Source organism: Hordeum vulgare, chromosome 2H (assembly GCF_904849725.1).
Source record: "Hordeum vulgare subsp. vulgare chromosome 2H, MorexV3_pseudomolecules_assembly, whole genome shotgun sequence".
Lineage (NCBI taxonomy): Eukaryota > Viridiplantae > Streptophyta > Magnoliopsida > Poales > Poaceae > Hordeum > Hordeum vulgare.
Window position 1 is genome coordinate 27,518,418 of NC_058519.1, and position 21,001 is coordinate 27,539,418.

The 21,001-nt window shown below is 45.3% G+C and overlaps 1 protein-coding gene and 1 long non-coding RNA gene across 3 annotated transcripts; one reads left to right on the top strand and one right to left on the bottom strand.

The window, feature by feature from the left end:
- Window positions 1–9,755: 9,755 nt before the first annotated feature.
- LOC123424606 lies at window positions 9,756–12,129 on the top strand. Of its 2 annotated transcripts, none has more exons than XR_006621708.1 (3): window positions 9,756–9,949; window positions 10,351–10,669; window positions 11,766–12,129. XR_006621708.1 is itself a non-coding variant. In XM_045108248.1 (3 exons), the coding sequence occupies exons 1-3, from the start codon at window positions 10,022–10,024 to the stop codon at window positions 11,778–11,780; spliced, it is 405 nt and encodes a 134-aa protein (XP_044964183.1). In that variant the 5' UTR covers window positions 9,977–10,021; the 3' UTR covers window positions 11,781–12,129. The 2 variants fall into 2 exon arrangements, 1 of the variants encoding a protein (XP_044964183.1); XM_045108248.1 differs by lacking the exon at window positions 9,756–9,949 and adding an exon at window positions 9,977–10,092.
- On the bottom strand, window positions 11,976–13,400 carry LOC123424607. Its single transcript, XR_006621709.1, has 2 exons — window positions 12,777–13,400; window positions 11,976–12,696 (listed from the first exon to the last, which is right to left on the bottom strand). It is a non-coding gene; the product is annotated as an uncharacterized LOC123424607 (long non-coding RNA).
- Between the last annotated feature and the right edge of the window lie 7,601 nt (window positions 13,401–21,001).

The window sequence follows — 21,001 nt, forward strand, 5'->3', positions numbered from 1 at the left end:
TCTAATTTTTCAGAATTTTTAGAGACGGGAAAGTATGGTTACACTACAGATCTTTACAGACTGTTCTGTTTTTGACAGATTATGTTTTGCATGCATAGTTTGCTTGTTTTTAGTGTTCCCATAGCTTATATTCAGTGATATAAATTATGGGAATGGTAGAATACACTAGGTATCATGTGGGAACAATTATGAATCTTGTTTTGACACGAATGATTATTATCTATTATACTAACTCATCTCACAAAGTTTCGTTAAGTTTTGTGTGATTGAAGTTTTCAAGTTTTGGGTGAGACACCGATATGAGAAGAATAAGGAGTGACAAGAACCTAAGCTTGGGGATGCCCAAGGCACCCCAAGGTAATATCCAAGGAAGACTCAAGCGCCTAAGCTTGAGGATGTCCTGGAAGGCATCCCTTTTTCCGTCTTCAACATTTTCAGTATATCTTAGTTGGAGCTATATTTTTATTCGTCACATAATATGAGTTTAGAGGCTCACTAGGGACAGTGTGTTGTCTATGTATCCACATATGTATATGAGTTTCAATCAATACAATCCTAACATGAATAATAAACGATTATCATGAACAAAGAAATATAATAATAATCAATTTACTATTGCCTCTATGGCATATTTCCAGCATTAACAGTGGTGGAGAAGGTCTTGGTTGCTTCGATCGGAGGTTAGTAATGGTGGAGAGTTGTATTGCTCACGGTGAAGAATGGCGGCACAGGTTTTTCTTGCGTGTCGGGTGTTGCTGACTTACAACTGTGACCCTGACAAGAGGGTGTGGCAACATAGGTGGACTGCTTTTTGGATGGTGCTTCTCGAGTACAGAGTCACGATTTCCAGGATAAAAGTCCAAGGTCTGGCCTTCATTGGTTGTGCATGACAATGACCTTGTTGAAGGCATTATTTTGTGAACTCGGACTTTCTCAAGGATGAAAACTCAAGATCATCGACACATGTGCATTGCTTTCTTCTTGGAGATGTCGACTTCAAGATGTTGTGATCTAAACGAGAGAGATATGCAAATGAATCAACTGTGTACTTTATTCCTTGATGATGAACACTTATATACCAGGGGAAGGCGGTTCCTGGGGGCGACGCTCCAGGAAGGATATGTCGGTTCCGCATCATGGGAGGGATCCACGTGCGGTTACAAGTAGAGATTACTTAACTAATTACATAATTAATTAAATTCTAACACTCCCCCTAATCTATACTTGTCCTTGAGCGTGTTCATCATCTTGAAATAGTCTCCTCCAAAAACCCTGTGGGAAAAATATAAGGAGTAGTGTAGTATATGCAGCTAAAACTCCTTCAAACCCTGTGGGAAAATAAGGAGAAAATGATACCACATATAATGGTTATTGCTTCCGTTAACTTTATATGAAATGTATCCATAGAATAAGAGGACAATAAATATGTCGTATATACTTTCCTAAAAACCCCGGTGGGGAAAACAGATAGTATGACATATGATCTTATGTTGATATTACCTCATTAAAAACCTCGATGAGAACCTCTAAAGTAAACTCATAAAGGGAAAAAGAGTGTAATATGAGGCTTTGAACAGGAACAGTTTAGGAAGATACTCCCCCTGACTCTTGCAAATCTCGGAGCCGTCGCATACCAATTCCATGAATGTATTTCTAGAATGTTGAAGCTGGTAGAGACTTTGTGAAAAGATCAGCGAGATTATCACATGACTTGACTTGCAAGATGTTGATTTCACCACTTTTCTGGAGTTCATGGGGATAAAACAACTTAGGGGCAATATGCTTAGTGATATTGCTCTTTATGTATCATGTTTGCATCTGTGCAACACAAGCCGCATTATCTTCATAGCTAATGGTAGGTGATTCGATAGAACCAATTCCACATGACTGTTGTATGTGGTTTATCATTCTGCGAAGCCACGTGCATTCACGCGATGCCTCATATAAAGCAATTATTTCAGAATGATTGGTAGATGTTGCAACTAGGATCTGTTTTGAAGACTTCCATGATATAGCAGTTCCACCATGTAGGAACACAAAGCCGGTCTGCGATCTGGCATTATGGGGATCAGATAAATAGCCAGCATCTGTATATCCAATTATACCACAGTCCAGTTTTTTCTGGAACTCAAAGAATAGGCCAAGATCCTTTGTGCCTTGGAGATATCGAAAGACATTCTGGACTCCCGACCAATGGCGTTTGGTGGGAGCTGCGCTGTGTCTAGCAAGTAAATTTACTGCAAATGCAATATCAGGTCTTGTGCAATTTGCAAGATACATTAGCGCTCCAACAGCAGTGAGATATGGAACTTCAGGTCCCAGCACCTCTTCTCCATCATCCCTCGGTCTGAACGGGTCTTTCTCTACGTCTAGAGATCGAACCACCATAGGAGTTTTAGATGGATAGGATTTGTCCATATTAAATTTCTCTAATATTTTCTGGATATAGGCAGCTTGGTGTACCATTATTCCTGAGGTAAGGTGCTCGAGTTGGATACCCAAGCAAAATTTGGTTTGACCCAAATCCTTCATCTCAAATTCCATCTTTAGGTGATTGCGTGCTTTATCAATATCTGGTGCACTGCCGATGATGTTGAGATCATCAACATACACAGAAATGATGCAAAATCCTGTAGAGGACTTCTTGATGAAGACACATGGGCAATCATCACTATTGGAATAACCTTTCTGAAGAAGGAACTCACTTAGTCGGTTGTATCACATCCGCCCGACTGTTTTAAGCCATACAATGACTTATTCAGCTTTACACAATACATGTTGCGTTTTGCATTGTTACTCGGGACAGAGATTCCGTCAGGAACCTTCATATATATGTCCGAATCTAGTGACCCGTAAAGATATGCGGTCACGACATCCATCAACTGCATGGATAGACGATTTTGTACTGCCATAGATATAAGATATCGGAAAGTTGTTCCACTCGTTACTAGAGAGTATGTCTCATTGAAATCAATGCCGGGTTTCTGCGTAAAACCTTGTGCTACGAGCCTTGCTATATATCTCACCACCTCATTGTTCTCATTCCGTTTCCGGAGGAAAACCCATTTGAATCCCACAGGGAAAATATTGGGAGGTGTAGGTATTGCTTCAGTGAATACCTTCCTTTTGTTAAGCGAGGCAATTTCTGCTTGGATTGCATCCTTCCATTTAGGCCAGTCGGAGCGCCTTTGGCACTCAACGGTAGACTTTGGATCATGATCAGTGATAAGGATATCTGCAATCTTTTCAGCAAAATATATGTCGACAGTCGTAGACTTGCAGTCAAATGATTCTCCAGAATCAACATAGTTGATGGAAATTTCTTGCATCCCTAGAGACTCTTCGTTATTTCCCAATACGATTGAGTCTAGGTGTTCCGATGTTCCAGCTAGTTTGTGCACACTCGAGCTGGGTTGTGAAGGTTGCCCTTCCACTGGGTGCAAACTACCCATAAGGTGTTCATCAACGTTGAGTTGACTTGCATTTACTGATTTTGAGGATTTTCTCCTCTCTGTCCTTTGCTGCTTGCGAGAAGCAGGTTCCGGGTCAGAGGCCGTACTACTCCCCCTCTTTTTAGGAACAGGGAGTTGAGTGGTTTTAGTTGGTACCTCCACTCTTTCTGGCGCATTCCTGGCTGGAATCAAGGATTTTGTAACACCTTTTAGATCAGTAAATGAATCTGACAGATTATTAGCAAGATGTTGCAAATTGATAATTTTCCGAACTTGTAGTTCGGTCTCTTGAGTACGTGGATCAGAGGTTGAAATGGCAATGGCATTCCAATCAATTTCCGGGCATTCTTTCTGGTACTTGAAATCTCCCCCTAATGCCGAAAAATGTTCCTCGTCAAAAATGCAATCAGCGTGACGGGCTGTGAATAGATCCCCAGTAAGGGGTTCCAGGTACTTGATAATCGACGGCGATTTGTACCCCACATAGATCCCAAGTTTCCTGTGTGGGCCCATGGATGTCCGCTGTGGTGGTGAGATTGGGACGTACGTAGCATATCCGTAATCTTTTGTGAAGAGTAAAAACTCTTCGTTGTTGTCATCATGAGTTTCAATGTGAAAACCATTTTTACGGATATCTCGAAAACTGATGAGGGTACGGGATGAATCGGGATACAACAAGGCATCCTCAATTGTCACTTGTGTACCACCTGGGAGGGTAAATATGGCACGTCCAGTGCCAACAATTACCGTATCGCGTCCAGCGATTGTCAAAATATCTCCATTCATCTTTTTCAGAGTCTGAAAATATTTCAACTCCCTCAGTATGGAGTTTGTGGTAGCACTGTCCACAAGGCATAATTCCTCTTCCATCGGATTGTCCCCGTAGAAAGCTATATATAAAAAAAATGAGGAATTTTCAATAAGAAAAACCTTTATTTCAATACATAGAATACAATCTTATTATATCAAAGTGCTGATACAATATAAATGACAACAATACTTATGTTCTATTACAATAATCACACATGGATATGATTTATTTAATAAATCGATCACTAAGGAGATAATGGGACTAATCGAAGTCTCCAAACATGTCGGTTGAGGCGTACTCAACCATCATGTTCTCCGTGTCTGTAGGATCCTCTGATGTATGGAGTGTCATGGTGTTGCTAGATCCGGGAGGAACATCTTGCGAACCACCAGCTCCATTGGTGCCATCTGGATGAAGGTTGAAGTTGGCTTCAAACCTTTTCCCGTGAGGTACTTTGCGTCCCTTAGATTGCTGATACAGAATTGCCAGATGCTTCGGGGTCTTGCACTTACTGGTAGGATGCGTGTAGCATCCACACTTGTCACAAAGCTTAGTTTTATCAAACTTGGGCTTTGCGGTGCCTTTCCCACGGTCCGAGTTTCCAGGCTTTCTGTTCCGGTTGCGCTTGCATTTACCCTTGAAGTTCGATGGCTTGCCATGGGGCGCACCATCAAACTTTCGTTTGTTCACGACGTTCATATGAACTTCAGGCAGAGGTTGGGAACCAACCGGACGCTGAGAACCATTCTTAGCGAGTAGCTCATCATGCTTTTCAGCCTGAAGTAGGATATGAATGAGGTCGGAATAGACTTGGTAGTCACGAGCACGGTACTGTTGCTAGAGGATCCTTTCATATGGGAGCATAGTAGACAGAGTTTTTTCTATCTTTTCCGCATCAGTAGGTTCCTTCCCGCAAAAGCGTAATTTGGAACTTATCTTATGAACCTCATGATTGTATGCCCCGATGGATTTGAAATCCTGGAGTCGGATATGCGTCCAATCATGGAGTGCTTCCGGCAGGACAACTGCCTTTTGCTGTTCATAACTCGTCTTGAGGGCGTGAAACAGAGTAAGTGGGGATTCCTCCTCCAAAAATTCAGATTTGAGATCTGGGTGGATATGGTGCCTTATGATGTATAAGGCGGCATATTTCTGTTCATCTCTCAGCGGAGTAACTCCATCCGGAAGAGGATCTTCCGGAGTCTGGATTGCACGCACTAATCCACGGGATGCAAGAGCGATCTTGATGTCCATGGCCCAGGTAATATAGTTGTGGCCATTGAGGTCGAGTGCATCGAACTCTCTTCCAGCCATTAGTTACCTACATGGGTAAACCAGAGATTATTGATTTACACCAGGTAAATTAAAACCTTCATGGTTACGTTGTATTGAACGTTGCAAAATTAGTGATAACTTCAAGAAATTGGCTTGAAATCATTAGTGTGACTTTCAAATTGTTAAGTTTGACACATTATAGATACGCCCCAAAATAAAATTCGGGGTCCATCTCTCAGAACTAGAGAGTATAATCTGATAAAATCAGTAGATACTCATGTTTCTAGTACCTTATGTCATAACTTAATAAAATGTATGGGAGGGCACAATATTAAGCAATCATCATATCAATATGATAGAATGTAGGCTTAACTGTAGTGGCGATAATCTGCTATGCAGTAGATCAACTCACTACTGTGTGGTCTCAAAACATCAATTTGAAAGAAAATCACTTTAAAATTTTGCATATCAACCCGTGCTCGTATTAAGCCAAAAACTCAATTAAGACGAGGGGTTGATTTTTATTTGCAAGAAATTTAAAATCTCAATTACAAATAATACGGATAATAAATCTCAACATGTAGCAAACATGGAAATATATATCACATCACATATATGCTGGAATACAAAGTACTCTACAGAAATTAAAACAGGAATTAAGCAGGATCTAAAACAGGGATTAGTCTACTGCTAGATCTATTGTTTATGCTACAGGAATTAACCTAAAACAGGAATTAATCTAAAACTTGCTGCTAGACTAGGGTTGGTCCTTTCCAACACCACACAGGATAAGACAGAGAAGAAACAAATATTTTTTTTAGCCACCGCGTAGATAAGGCACAACCTGTGCTGTGCTAGAGAAGCAACTGCTGCCTCGTTACAGGCCTCCACCGCGCACGTCCTCGTCCTCATCAGAAAGCATGTCCGGAGGCAGAGAGCCTGGCGAGGCGCCATTCGCGAGCCCCAGGGCGGCCGGGCTCCAGGAGCCAGCGCGCGGGGCGCGGCTGCTCGACGCAGAGCCCGAAGCCGCCAGGCCGAAGGGCAACAGCCGGCGGCGAGGCGGAGTTGCGGCCGGCGCAGCGGATGGCAGGCGCGGGGGCGTAGCCGGCGCTGGAGACAGCAGGCGCGGGGGCGCAGCCGGCGCCGCGGGCGCGATGGTGTCGACGGCCGCCGCGCAAGAGAAGCTGCGGGCGGCGGAGCCAAAAACGAAGGCGGAGGCGGAGGCCCCGGCCGGCGCAGGCACGGGCGCGGAGGCGCCAAACGCGAAGACGGAGGCAGGGGCTCCGGCCGGCGCGGGGGAACCACCCCCCATCTCGACAACCGCCGGAGTCGGAGACGGGAGGCGCGGCGCGAAGGAGCCGCTCCCCATCTCGACAACCGTCGGGGTCGGAGACGGGAGGCGCGGCACGACGGAGCCACTCCCCATCTCGACAACCGCCGGGGTCGGAGACGGGAGGCGCGGCGCGACGGAGTAGGAGTCGGCTGCGGCGGCGCTGGTGGAGCCCAACTCGAAGATGGGTCCGGGCGCCTGCTCGACGGCGGCGGTGTCATCCCCATGGAGTGGGCAGATGACCCACCCATGGGCAGAACACCAGAAACCCGGCGAGGAGCCGAGCATCTGCGGGGCAGGGCCAACAGCCGCATTCGCACCGCTCAGGGAGCGGGTGCCCAGGCCGTGACGGAGTGCTCGGTAGCCGCCGGCGCCGTGGCGGCGGCCGATGTAGCGACCCGCTCCATGGCGTCTACCGTCAAAGCGGTGGCGCTCTCCGAACCTGCGGTGGAGAACAGCAAGGCGGCGACGACGGACGTCGTTCTGCAGCAGGCGACGAAGGTTCGTCGGCATTGAATGAGGCATCCTACCTTTTCTTTCTTGCCGGTCGATCTCGTCGAAAGCGCTCTCGAAGAGCAGTGCTGATAACGTGTTGTGATCTAAACGAGAGAGAGATGCAGATGAATCAACTGTGTACTTTATTCCTTGATGATGAACACTTATATACCAGGGGAAGGCGATTCCTGGAGGCGACGCTCCAGGAAGGATATGTCGGTTCCGCATCGTGGGAGGGATCCACGTGCGGTTACAAGTAGAGATTACTTAACCAATTACATAATTAATTAAATTCTAACAAAAGAATCCCTTTGAAGAACCGCTTTTGTGGTCCGGGTGTTGTCTTGGATGATGGTTAGAGTGTTGATCTTTGTTTTTTATTGCTCTTTTTATTTACTAGCAAAAGGGCCCATGCGTTGCAACGGGAGAAAGAAATACCATACGGCACACGCTCTTAATTTATAAAAAATGTCTATAATTTGAGAATTTATAGTTACGATACAAATAAAGATGGTCTTATCCTACAAAAATGCAGTTCAAAATTTTACAGGTCTTCTATTTTAACACGGCTTGCATGTAGATTTAATACGTACAAAGAATCAGTCAAGTGACCTTCAGTTTCATCTCTAATCCTGATTTTGTTGACGTGTTCATCCCCAACCCGTATGAGTACCGGTATGAAAGAAAGATGAATAATGACTTATTTATTAAGATTGTACACTAGATAGTATTTTTATTAAACGTTTAACAGATAAGATAATATCATATTTAAATTCTACATATTTTTCTAATCAAATTTCATGTATAATATGTTAAATTTGAAGTTACGGTTTAAATGATATGAGTATTTAAAAAAATATTTAATATATATTACGAGTTTAATGTCATAAACAGTAAGGGCTTTTTTGTAAAATCACCTCGGTGAGTTTTCCGACGGAAGCGATAGCCTCTTTATTATTACTAGCAAAAGAGCCCGTGCGTTGCAATGGGAGAAAAAAATACTACACACTTTTAATCTTTTTATAATCATTTTGATTTATTAAAATAATAAGTTAACTAACTAATGTAGTGAGTCCTATCCTATTTTGTTGAGAAATCAACCCGTCCATTGTTAATTCCACCATGATGAGAAATTGAGCGGGACAAGCAAAGCAAAACAAAGAGGCTACGTGAATTGATCAATGGACTGTTATCTTATTTCACTCATGGGATAGATAATGTGAGATCAGATGACAAACTGAAGGTGGTGTTCCATTCTCTCCCTACAACAATGCAATCTTACATTGAATACATTCATTCATCAGCAAACAAATTATCACAAAACAAAATTTCTTGCCGGTGCTTGGCACACGGTTGGAGTCATGGGAAGGGGATCTCACCAGATGATGAGTCCTGCCGGAGGAGGGGATACGATGAGGGGAGCAAGGGTTAGGCGCCTCTATCTGGCCATAAGTAGTCGCCGTTGCCGCGCCATAACCTCGGAGTTCTCCATGTGAGCCATGTAGGCCGCCTCCACCTGCAACTACTTCGCTCCACCGCGCCTTATCCGCGCGCCGCCGCCGTTCTACATCGAGCAGACGTATCATCCCAAGTCGTTGTAGCTGTCGCGTTGATTTAATACAGAAGCTGTGCTCGAGCGCCGAAACGGGGACAGCAAGCGGGCAGAGGTACGATCGCGGAAGTGGGTGGGTTGAGATCGACAACAGTGGTGGTTGAGGTCGGCCGCGGCGGCGAGTGATGTGGCAGCGGCCTGGGCACAGGCCAGGGTGAACCAGGATCGACGCGATGCGCTCGAGCGCCGCAATGGGGGCAGTGAGCGGGGAGAGGTACAGCCGCGGAGGCGGGTGGATTGAGATCGACAGCGGTGGCGGTTGAGGTCGGCCGCGGCGGTGAGTGGTGTGGCGACGGCCTGGGCACAGGCCAGGGTTGACGCGACGAGGCGATGCGTACGGGTATAATTTTTACAGCGAATCGTTTTTTTTTGCGTTGTAGATAAATGATGAAGCGCGGGTTGAATAACAAAAATTACAGGGGCTTTTTTATAAAAATATTGCGATGGGTTTTCCAACGGAAGCAATAGCCGCTTTATTATTAGGTATAGATATAGATATTAGGTAAAGATAAAGATTATTTTCGCTATGCGCATCCTCGGTGTTTTTAATATGGGTGTAATTGCCAACTTCGTGATATAAACATATTTTCTTTATAAAAAATATGAAAATATCTCGAGTAAAATATAAAATGAATTTCCCCGGCTCCGTCAGGATTTATTAAAAAATTACTCGCAAACGATGTGTCTGTGTAAATAACAATTTTCCCGATAAACAGAAAGAAAAACACCCGAGGGAAGCCCGCTGATCCCGAAAAAAGGGGATGATATAAATAAACACGTCTCTGCAGCCAACCCTAACTCTTCGGCCGCATTCGAACCACCACCACCGACCGCGCGGAGAGGATCTCGCCCGTCCCTCGTTCTCCGATCCCGCCAGGACAGGAGGGTCTCGCCCGTCCCTCGTTCTCCGATCTCATCAGGACAGGAGGATCTCGCCCGTCCCGTCCCTCTTCCCCGATCTGACCAGGAACGAGGTAAACCCTCGATCTCCTGGATCCCCAGCCTTAGACGAATCGAATCGGATCGGATCTGATCTCCTGTTAACAATGCGGTGGCTTTTGGATTTCGTTTCCAGATCTGATTCAGTTCCGCGGTTGTTTTCCGATTTCCTCTTCAGGTCTGAGGAACCGCTTTAACCTTAATAGACTCGTGATTTCTCAAATTCCCTGTTAACTCGGATCAAATTGACTCGTGATTTCTCAAATTCCCTGTTAACCAGGATCAAATTGACTCGTGATTTCTAAAACTCCCCGTTCGCTCGGATGAAATTGACTCATGATTTCTGAAATTCCCTGTTCGCTCAGGTCAAATTGACTGTTATTTCTCAAATTCCCCGGATTAGTATTGACCTTGTCAAGATAATTATGGCATTCAGGCATGGGAGGCCGCGGAGGAGGTCGCGCAGGTCGCGGGGTGGCCGGGGCCACGGACCTGGCGGGAGGGGCAACGGCAACGGCCCAGATGTAGCTGTAGCTGCAGGCCAGGGAGGGCCTGTGGCAGCCCCTGTGATCACCTGGTTTTGCCCGAGATGCAGAGATGTGCGGCGTGACAATCAGGCACGTCACAAGGCGCTTCACGACTCCATCGATAGACAGGAGAGAGAGCACATCATTCGCCGGCAGCAGGCCAGGAACGCCTACAACCAAGCTCATGGCACCAAGAAGAAGCGAAATCGCCAGAGGTCACTGATGGAGGTATAATGCTCAGCAAGCACAGCAGCTTCATAATATATACTCCCTACATTTTTGCAACAGACTATGACTGCTATATTAGAACATGGGGAGAATGTTTTTATAATTGTCATAATGCATTTTGATAGGCTAGCTTAAAAGCCAAGATAAATTGCGTGTTATATATGATTACAGGTTTCAGAAACTTGTATCCTGGGTTCTAGTTAATCAGCAGAGGATTTCCTGCCATTAAAGAAAATAGAATTAGTTAGATGTTGCTAGTACACACAAAAAAAAATACGCTGACATTATTTTTCATGTGTTACCTCTTTGCGTTTGAATTATCTATTGTACCCAAACATAAAAAATCAGCAGCAGCCTAAGATAAATAATAACATTTTAACTGCACTCTAAAAAAATGACACGATTCGAGACATAAAAAGGTTTACCTATCACTTTCGGTCTTTAGTCTTTCGGTCATACATAATTAAGGTCAGAAGTTTTACAATGCATACAGTTTTGCATTGTACAAAGAGTTGCATGCAATTTCAGGACAAAAATAAACTAACATGTAATTTCAGTACAATAATAAACACCTACAGGATACCGATTGTGTTGGAATTGTGCTAGAATGACATTATTGCAGGCATCAGCCTATGATATAAGTCAACTGCTTGTTATATATAATTGTTACAGCATGTAACTGTATCATCTAGAAACTGCTTGTCAACTTATGATTATTACAGCCTGAGTAATCTAAAACTGGGTTATCTAGAAAACCACGATTCTTAATTTGTTAAACGCTGTAACTGTATTTAAATGAAATACAAAGGCTTCAGAAAGTTCAATTGTCATTATGGGTGGCTTCAGAAAGTTCATTTGTCATTTTGGGTTCTCTGGTATCTGCTATGTCGGTTGGGTGTTTCCTAGTTAAAAGTTAGTCAGCAGAAAGGTAGATGTACTAAAATCCATGTTGTTCCCTGCCAAACAATAGAGTTTACGTTAAAACAATAGAGTTTACGTTAAGTTCCCTGACATTACTTTTCTTATTATCGCAGATGTTTCAGCAAAAGCAATTGAGTTTACAAGTTCCCTGACATTACTTTTCTTATTATCGCAGATGTTTCAGCAATAGCAATTGCGGAATAACTTGCGGAAGCCTCAGCTGGAAAATTATATTCCGTAATTTTTTCTTTTGCGAATAAATACCTTTCCAGAATCTCCCTGCAGCAGTTTTAGCAAGACACCATTATTTCCTCATATGTAGTGAGACAATATGAAATCAAGCGGTGCAAGGTAGTATTCGTCCCTTGTTTCTCGAGACTAGTCCTATGTCTGTAAGATGTCCATTGACTGTTTCTCGAGACTAGTCCTATGTCATGTAAGATGTCCATTGACTGTTGGTACGCGAGAAACAAAACCAGATATTTGTAACAAATTGCTTTCTTAGTAGGCAGAGAAATCCTGCCAGTTAGCAGAGGAAATTCAGTTGAGATACAAGTCTGATTCGATACAGTTAGTAGGCTGGAAAACCCATCACACGGAACAACGGGGAGATCAAGGACCAACGAGTTGTCACTCGATCGAAGGCAACAAGGAGATTGTAGAGATCGAATCAGACATGTAGAAACCAACCAGATGGAAGAAATCATCTAAGCACCTTCACCTTCGAGACAACAGCAAAAACGTACGAGACGCGTGGGTGCCTCGGATTCAGACTCCCCGTTCCGTTCCCACGGGAAAAACGTACGGGATCTCGACTTTTATTGAAGAAAATAAGACGGCGAGCCAATAAAATTTCAAAAGAAAAGGAAAACTTGTAGAGATCAAACCAGAACATATAGAAACCAAAGGAAAGAGATCATGTAAACACCTTCGTAACATCAGAAACCAAAAGAAGTTTCGTTCTGATTGAAATTGGCCACAAACAATGAACGATTACAAGTCTATCTAGACTCACCGGGCATGAGCAGCTCAGATCGATCTGTGTTCTACACAATGAAAGCGTGCATCGGACACGAGGTATGCATAGAGCCGGCCGCGAGGAGATCCTGCAGGCATGAACAAACAGATTTGAGGTCGAGAAAAGATGGAACAATCTTGGAGGCGAGATCCAGAAAAACCGACCTACCGAACAAGAAGAAATTAGGTTGAATCAGTATCGGCCGGCCTGTTGACGCCATGGAACAAGAAATCCAGTTAAGATCCAATCAACAAGAGAAGTTTGCCCGTCTCGGCCGCCAGAGCTTCGATAGGCGTCGAAGCCAAGCAGAAAAGATGTGCTATCTTTCATGTCGGCATACGGAAACCATGCAGACGGCTCCATCCATATCCATATCCATGGCATGAGAATCGAGATGCCAAGATCTTAGACCCTTTTCTTTTTGGAGAGGAGGAAGGGGAAAGGAGAGGTCAAGGGGAGGAAAGAGGTGGGGTGGGGTGAGGCGAGGAAGAAGATAATAGCCACACGGGATGCCTGTACAAAACTCTCTCCCTCCGTATGCGGGTCAGTTTCCATCTATATTCGGAGGAGTCAAAAACACGCAAGGAAACCAAACTATTTTTTTGCTGGCATCGTGACGGAAGTTTTGACAAGATCGCGAGTCGGTTGCTGCGTCAGCCAAGCGATCCGCCGTGTAGTAACGTCACGTGTGGATGTGAAAACCTTTGCGTAACAGAGACAAAAGGAGGTTGCCAGAGGAAGAAGAAGAGGCAAAAGACGTGGCGTGGGTCTTCCCAACGCAGGGAATTCCGGTTTGATTTCTTTTCTGAATTCGGAATGAATATTAATGGAAAGACATAATTAGCAGCGCCCCTAAAATAAGCACATCTTTAATGTGATTTGGACGGCCGCACCGCACGAGAGGAACATATCATTTATTTATATTTTTTTTCAAAAAAAAGAAAAAAAAGGCGGTTACTCAGCTACCGAGCCATTCTCGTCACCACTACATCCAAGCTCTTCGTAGGCTGGCCAGCTTAGCTGAAAGCGACGATGAGCTTCTGCTCCGGTAGCTGCAAGCTCAACAAACTTGCAGCCACCTACTCAGCGGATGGGCTCTCGTGCGTCCTGAATGAAAAACGGTACTGGAAGGATTGGGTTTCTGTGGACTCACTGGCCATCCGTAACGAGAGATCTGGACCTGCAGGGACGCTCCTGCTCCAGTCCTGCTCCTGCGCGAGCGCCGGAACCGAGACTGGATCGATCTACATCGAAGGGAGTAGAATACTGAAATTGGGAGCAGCTCGAGGCACGTGGCGGGCGTGGCTTCGGTGGGGAGGAACAACAATGGCGCGAGGGCATGGTTGGGTAGGTTACCAGATCCAGAGCTAGAGGGGGGAGTGGGGAAGAAGATGGTGAGGGAATGGGGAGACGACAGATTTGAGGTCGTATGCCTTTTGGTTCCTTTTTTCTTTTATTATTTCGAGGGTGGTGTCACTGCGGCTGCTTGTGGGCCAGACATTTGTGCGGACCCTGACAAACAGCGGATGGTGTGGCTTTGCTTGGTCGGTTATGTTTGTGAGCTTCGACGGACGGTCGACGGCAAAGGTTCAGACACAGAGTGAGTGCGTGAGAAAGAATCATACAGTGTTCTTCTTCTTTTTCGGCGGGAGAAGAAAGAAAGATTTTCACTGTTGCTGGGTCACGTCATATTTAGCACGGAAAACTATAAACCTAGGCGCACCTGCACTGGTGTCACGTCACGCAGGTTTGCACCGCATCTTTGGCAATTGGCAGTGAACAAGAGAGACACACTGATATTAGAATACTTTTAGGAGCTGTTTGGTTTCACTCACACATTGCCAAGCCAAAATTTAACAGTCACAGTTTAGTTGGCATATGTTTGGGTTTTGCCACACTTTGATTAGCCACACTTTATTTAGTTATGGTCCATTTGTCATAGAGTCAATTTTTTTACCAACTTTTGTCAAAGTTTGGCGTTCGTTCTTTCAGCCACACTTTGTGGCTTGTCACATTTTAATGGCTTGCCATACTTTGTCTTGCCAAAATTAGTCTCCAACCAAACAGACCTTTACTGTACTCGTGTTTTTAGTAAGTACTCCGATGGATCGAGTGGAGTATCATATTTTTATAAGTAGTAAGGACATAAAGAAATTTTACAAAATGCTTGCGAGAGATGCCAACATCACGCAAAGCCAAATCCATTCAGGGCTCCTTTAATTCAAAAGAATTTCATAGGATTTTTGAAGGATTGATGTCTTTAAATCAACTCATGCTAACCCCGGATCTTGGAAGATCTCGGCCGTGCGGAGCCCGTACAGGGCGCACCTCGGGATCTCAGGCTCGCATCGCGGCGGCAGCTCAGATCCAGAGTCCTCGACATCCCCGGCTCCCGATCTGCCCGGCCCGCGCTCCTCCAGTCTGGCGCCTCGCGAGTACGTCGCCGGCGCGCATCCTCTCCGCGTAGAGACACACACCGCGCCGCCACCGGGCCCCCTCTCCGCCCCCCTCCCGCTTCGTTGCCGGAGGGGACGCCGGCGAAGCCGCGCGCGCCCCGGGGATGGCGGCGGCGGGGCCCCTTGCGTCGGCCCTCGGGCTCTGACGGCGGCGCCCCGCGTCGGCGGTTGCGGGATCCGGTGTTATCTCGCCAATCGGCAACGGTGGAGGGCGGATCCGGGGCTCCATGGCCGGATCTAGCGAGGCGCTCGGGTCTGGTGGTAGTGAGCGGCAGTCGGGCGCGCCTGCGTTGGTCGGGTGGGCACGAGCAGTGTCCAGGGCGCGCGGTGCAGTGGCCTTGGCTGGTGGTCGTGATGGTGTGTGCCGGCCATGCTCAGCGCTCGGTGGCGGTGGATATCCAGCGCAGCTCCAGGAGAAATCCTTGCTCCGGTCTTCATCGGAGCCGCGACGACGACGCCCGCGGGTGCCGCTATCTTTCTTGGAAGCGTCGTTGTGGAGGTGTGATGTTCCCCTTCGTCGCCGCAGCCCGCACCGCCACCTGCGCCCCCAGGTCCTGATCTGTGGGCCTCTCCTACGGATTCTTGGCGGTGCCGGCGTGGTTGCCGGGGCCCTTCCTGTGGGTGAAGCCGGTGGAGGAGATTCGGATTGGGGGAAACCCCTTGGTTGGCCCAGGCCGGCCGCGCCGACGACGACGCTGAAGGGCGTCGTTATTCTTTTTGGAGACGTGGGTATACATCTGCTCCTCTGCTCCCCTTCCTTGCCTCTCGGGTGAAAACTCTAACTCCGGTGGCCGGCGGCGGCGTCCTTGACGTCGTGACCTTCCTGAAGGCGTCGCCTTGAGGGCTGAGTGATGGTGGGCACTGTGTGGGTCCTGAACGGTTGCTGGTGGTGGGCACTGCTTCGGGGGAAACCCTAGGATCTGGTCTTCCAGATCGGACGATGGCGGTACTACGATGTCGTTTCTCTCTTGGGAGCATCGTTTGTGGAGCAGCGCTGGCAGACTGAGGCAGGAGGTGGAGCGGCTTCGTCTTGCACGGAGTTTCGGTGGAGCTGTCAAGTCATGCTTGGCCGATAGGTGCTACGCTGAGTCATGCCTGGTTGGCAGGTGCTACGCACGACAGATCTCCCGGAGTCTTCGCATCTGGACGGATGAGCGCAGGGCGGTGGCGCCGTTGGGCATCGTGGTGGCGTCGACGGATGATTGGACTGGCAAGGATGATGCGGATCTCTTTCGTGAAGATGGGTCAGTGGTTCAAGGATGATGGCGGCTGGTAAAACGTGTGCGTGAGGTGTGCGTTTTAGGTGTACTGCACCGGCTGTTGTTCCCGATACGTTATGTGGTTGGATTGGAAACAACACCGGTCTTAGATATGTGGAGTGAGAGCACTCCACATTATCGAGTTTGTAGGTGTGAGTGGGGTTTTGGGTGGATTGATGTATACTCTTGTTAGACCTTTGTGGAATAGTTAATAAGATGGCTGCATGCATCGATTGATGCATAGGCCGGGGGTTAACCTCCTTCTCTAAAAAAACTCATGCTAAAAAGTGAAGCAACTAGAGTGGATGAAAAATTCGTGATGGTAAAAATCCCCTAAGTTGCATGGAAGAATATTTCATTAGAATTTAGTATAGAGAAAATATAGATGACATAAACACACATATATATGTGCATTTTATCATGAACTTACATAAAGAAGAGTAAAAGGTCCAAAAAATTATTTTAGAAACATAGTAGATCAGTAACAAACTTGAGAGCACACGGACTCAACTCGTGACCATTCTATCAGTAGCACACTTGAGAGCAATACCTATTTCTTGGTGAGGTCCTGAAATCCCATCACCAATTGTAGCATCAATTGTCCCTCTCCACTTTTAACAAAAACAGTAAAGCGGGCAGCAGGTCTCCACACACGATCATTAATTTCTGCAATTTCAGTTCATTCATCAAGCAACTCCTATGTGTTTTCATCGGCAAAGAAAAATACAAATAAATTATAGAATATATTGGCATAGCTAAGGGAAGCATGATCAACAACTTTGTGCTTATGTTGTTCAACTCTTGTGCACATCTTAGGCAACTATCGTACTTGCAGTGTTGCTTGACATCATTATCTATGGAGATATGAAAAAAATCACCGTCTATGCAAGCAATATAAGCCATGCATCCCTCCAACAGATGTGTCCCTTCTCCCGGCAACAAGCATACTAGATTTAATCAACTATCATGTGTGTTATAAGCAACTTTGTCCATGCGTAAATGTAAGCAAGTTTGTTCAATTTAAATAAGATTAAACTATCTCCACACGAACTTAGGAACTGTTTTTATTCTGCAGCAAAAATTGCAAAATAATTCCATGTTGATTGATGGCGCAGTGCATGGAGGTGACGCAGTGTCATGAAGGTCTTGCAAACAGACCATATTGACGAGGTCAACCATGGAAGCAGAACTTGCTGCTTTAGATACAACCAGTGTTGAGATCATTGCGGTAAGTTTTTATTCCTTGTAGTGCATGTACTTTTCTTTGCCTATGCATGATTTTCTCAACCTTTCTATTGATTATATAGGAGGATTCAAAGCTCAAAATGTATGAAGGAAAAAGTTTCCCCTTGTATGAGGCATTGGGTGTGCTCTATGAAGGGCACATTACTCAAGGAAGGCATTGTCTCACATCAAAGAAGCCTCCGACTATCACAAAATCAGGTAGCAACTTTGGAGCAAAGGAGAAGATGGTTGCCAGCTCCATCAAGAGAAATACAAGAGATCGAAGCGATGACAGCATGAGGACTCCTTCGATAATTGACATCAATGATATTCGTGCATGGCATGATGTTGATGGAGATGCTGAAAGAGAAAACACTGTCCATGACGAGGAAGAATTTGGCAGTGATGCTGATGGAGACCATCCACAAATAAGTGAATCAAGTGCCAAAGGAAGGAGACCCAAAAAACAGAAAAGTGCCACATCTGTACAACGCCTTGAAGATTCAATGATGGCGTATGTGAATTTCAAGAAAGAGCAAGCTACTAAGAAGGAGAGAGTGTCACAACAAGGAAAACAACCCTCAATTAAAGAATGCTTGGAAATCTTGAATGATATGGAAGATGTGCCCGACGAGGTGAAAATCTTTGCCTCTGATGTTTTCAAAGATGCAGCAAACCGTGAGATTTTCCTGGTTACAACTCAAGACTGCGGGGTATGTGGTTAAAGAAGGAAGTCGACAAGATCAGTCCTCAGCCTCCTCCTTGTAAGTCCCATAAAACTTGGTTTTCTGCATTTATTCTCCCCACTAAAGATAAGTTTCCAAGGCTTATTTGAGCGAGTATTCCTTTGCAGCTCGGTTTTCACCTGGCGATATTCCTTCAATCAATCTGGTGCTTTGATCATAGGTATTGTCCTTGCTCCCTCTCCTCTCAAAGATGCTCATGCCTATATTAATGAAGCGGTTGGACGAGAGCGCGAGCATGATCTTTAACCAGTACTACGTCCCATTCTGAAAGAACCTTGTGAAGTTCAGGTTGCTAGTAGTTCAGCCATTTATGTTATCTAATTTCTGAAGTTTACTGCATCGGCATGAGCAGGTTAACTTGGTTGTTAATGTACTTCACATGACTGTCAAGTAGACAAATGTTCATTTACTCTACCATGTGTTAAGTAACGGACCTTCAGTTTCCTATTTCAAATTAGATCAATATATTGTTAACGAACTTTGTTGTTTCGAACCAGTTTTTCTTCCTAGAACCGAATTTGTTTTGCATATATGTCTATCTGAAATTAGTTTGTTTGATTTTGTTGTCCTTCTCTTAATGTTTTGCGGGTATTTTTTATATCCTAGACTCGGCAGCTAGCTCAAAACTGTGCAAAAGTTGGCCAGCATATATGTTTCGAACCAGTTTTTCTTCCTAGAACCGAATTTGTTTTGCATATATGCGTACAAGTATCTTTTGTAGGGCTGTGAAACATATAAGCACTGAATTTTGTTTCTTACTGTCAAGAATTTAAGTTGGCAATTTGTGTGGTGGACTGCATGCGAGCACTTCATGATCCGTTTATCTACACGCATTTTCCGTTTAATTGTTTTATTGTTGAAGTGGCACTTTCATTGTCAAGCTATATTTGCATTGGTTCTGTGTATACTGAACTTGAATGGCATGTGCAGTGTCGAGATCGTCATGGCCTTTGAGGAAGAGTTCAGCTTCGAAATCCCCGACAATGAGTTAGAGAAGATCGATTCCATCAAATCAGCAGTTGACTTCATCGCATCGCATCCTCAAGCAAAGTAAGATTTTCTTGCAGGAGTTTCTTGGTTCCTCCTTTGACTTACACATTGTCTCGAGGATGAATGCAACCGAAAAAAGACATGTTTTTTCTGTATTTGCCCAGTTGGTGAGAATGGTCTTAGTTTGCTGCGTTGATTTTTGGCAAGTCCTTGTTTTCTCCCCCCATCTACTGCAATAAATAATGATACACCATTTGGGTGTGGATCTGTGATTCTATTTGCTGGAGGTAACAGCACGACAGAGTTGTGATGCTGGATGTGCGCCTGTGCCATGGCTCATGCTAATTTGTGGGGAATGGGAACTTAAATTTATGGAAGTACAGTCAGTACGAATGACCTGAATTTGCAATGTTACCACCGTACCTAAAAGTTTGTGCTTTTGAAAATTTAGGCTATGGAAGCCAGGTTACAAGGGTGGGAGAAAAACAACAATCCAAACGGAAGCTGGGAAGCGGAATGGAAATACAATCCTGACATGTATTCTGATTGTAGGCTAGTATAATACAAGTGTAAAATATTACAAGTGTAGCAAAAAAACAACGTTCCAAACGCAGCCTCAATTCTGCGCCTGATTCAATTCTGCGCTTGTTTTTCTATTTCCTCTTCAGATTTGAAGAACCGCTTTAACCCAAGCATTTTTTAATTCCCTGTTCAGATCCGATTCAATTCTGCGCTGGTTTTTCTATTTCCTTTTCAAATCTGAAGAACCGCTTTAACCAAAGCAGAGCAGAATCGTGATTTCTGAAATTCCGTGTTTGCAGGCAGCATGGGTGGACGCGGAGGTCGCGGCGGAGGCCGGGGCCGCGGACCTGGTGGGAGGGGCCTCGGCGCAGCAGCAGCTGCAACCGAAGGCCAGGGAAGGCGAGTGGCACCGCGAGTCATAAAGTGGTACTGCGAACGTTGCAAGGATACGAGGCACGATAACCAAACCCGTCACATGGCGATGCATGCCTACCTGGACCGGCAGGAGACTCAGCAGCTGCTCCGCCATGCCCAGGCAAGGGAGGCTTACCTGCGAGCTCACGGTGGACCGAAGAAGAAGGGCAACCGCAACCGCCATTGACCAAGGTACAGTGCTAAGGCATAGAAGCTTAGAACATGCTGTTAGTTGTTGTTATATCATCTCAAGTGGCTTGCCTAAATTTGTTAAACAACAGTAAAAAAATCATTTTGGACAACTCGGTTTTTCTAGCGGATTGTCTAAATTTGGAATCCTCTATTTCCAACGGAACAGTCCATTATATAGCAGTAGCAGCAATACAGAGACAGAGCATAGAACAAGTACAAAGAGGAGCAACCTAAAAATACACAGCAGCCGCAACCGCTCACGCCCTGCATTCAGATCCGACTCCTCCCTGCCCCGGCCTTAGCCTGAGTAATCTAAACCTGTGTTATCTAGAAAACCATTATTCTTAATTTGTCAAACATTGTAACTGTATTTAAACGAAATATAAAGGCTTAAGAAAGTTCATTTGTCATTTTGGGTCTTCTCCGGTATCTGCTGTGTCGGTTGGCTATTTCCTAGTTAAAAGTTAGTCGGCAAAAAGGTAGATGTACTAAAATCCATGTTATTCCCTGCCAAACAATAGAGTTTATGTTAAGTTGCATGTTATTTTATAGTACATACACACATAATACGTTGACATTAGTTTCATAAG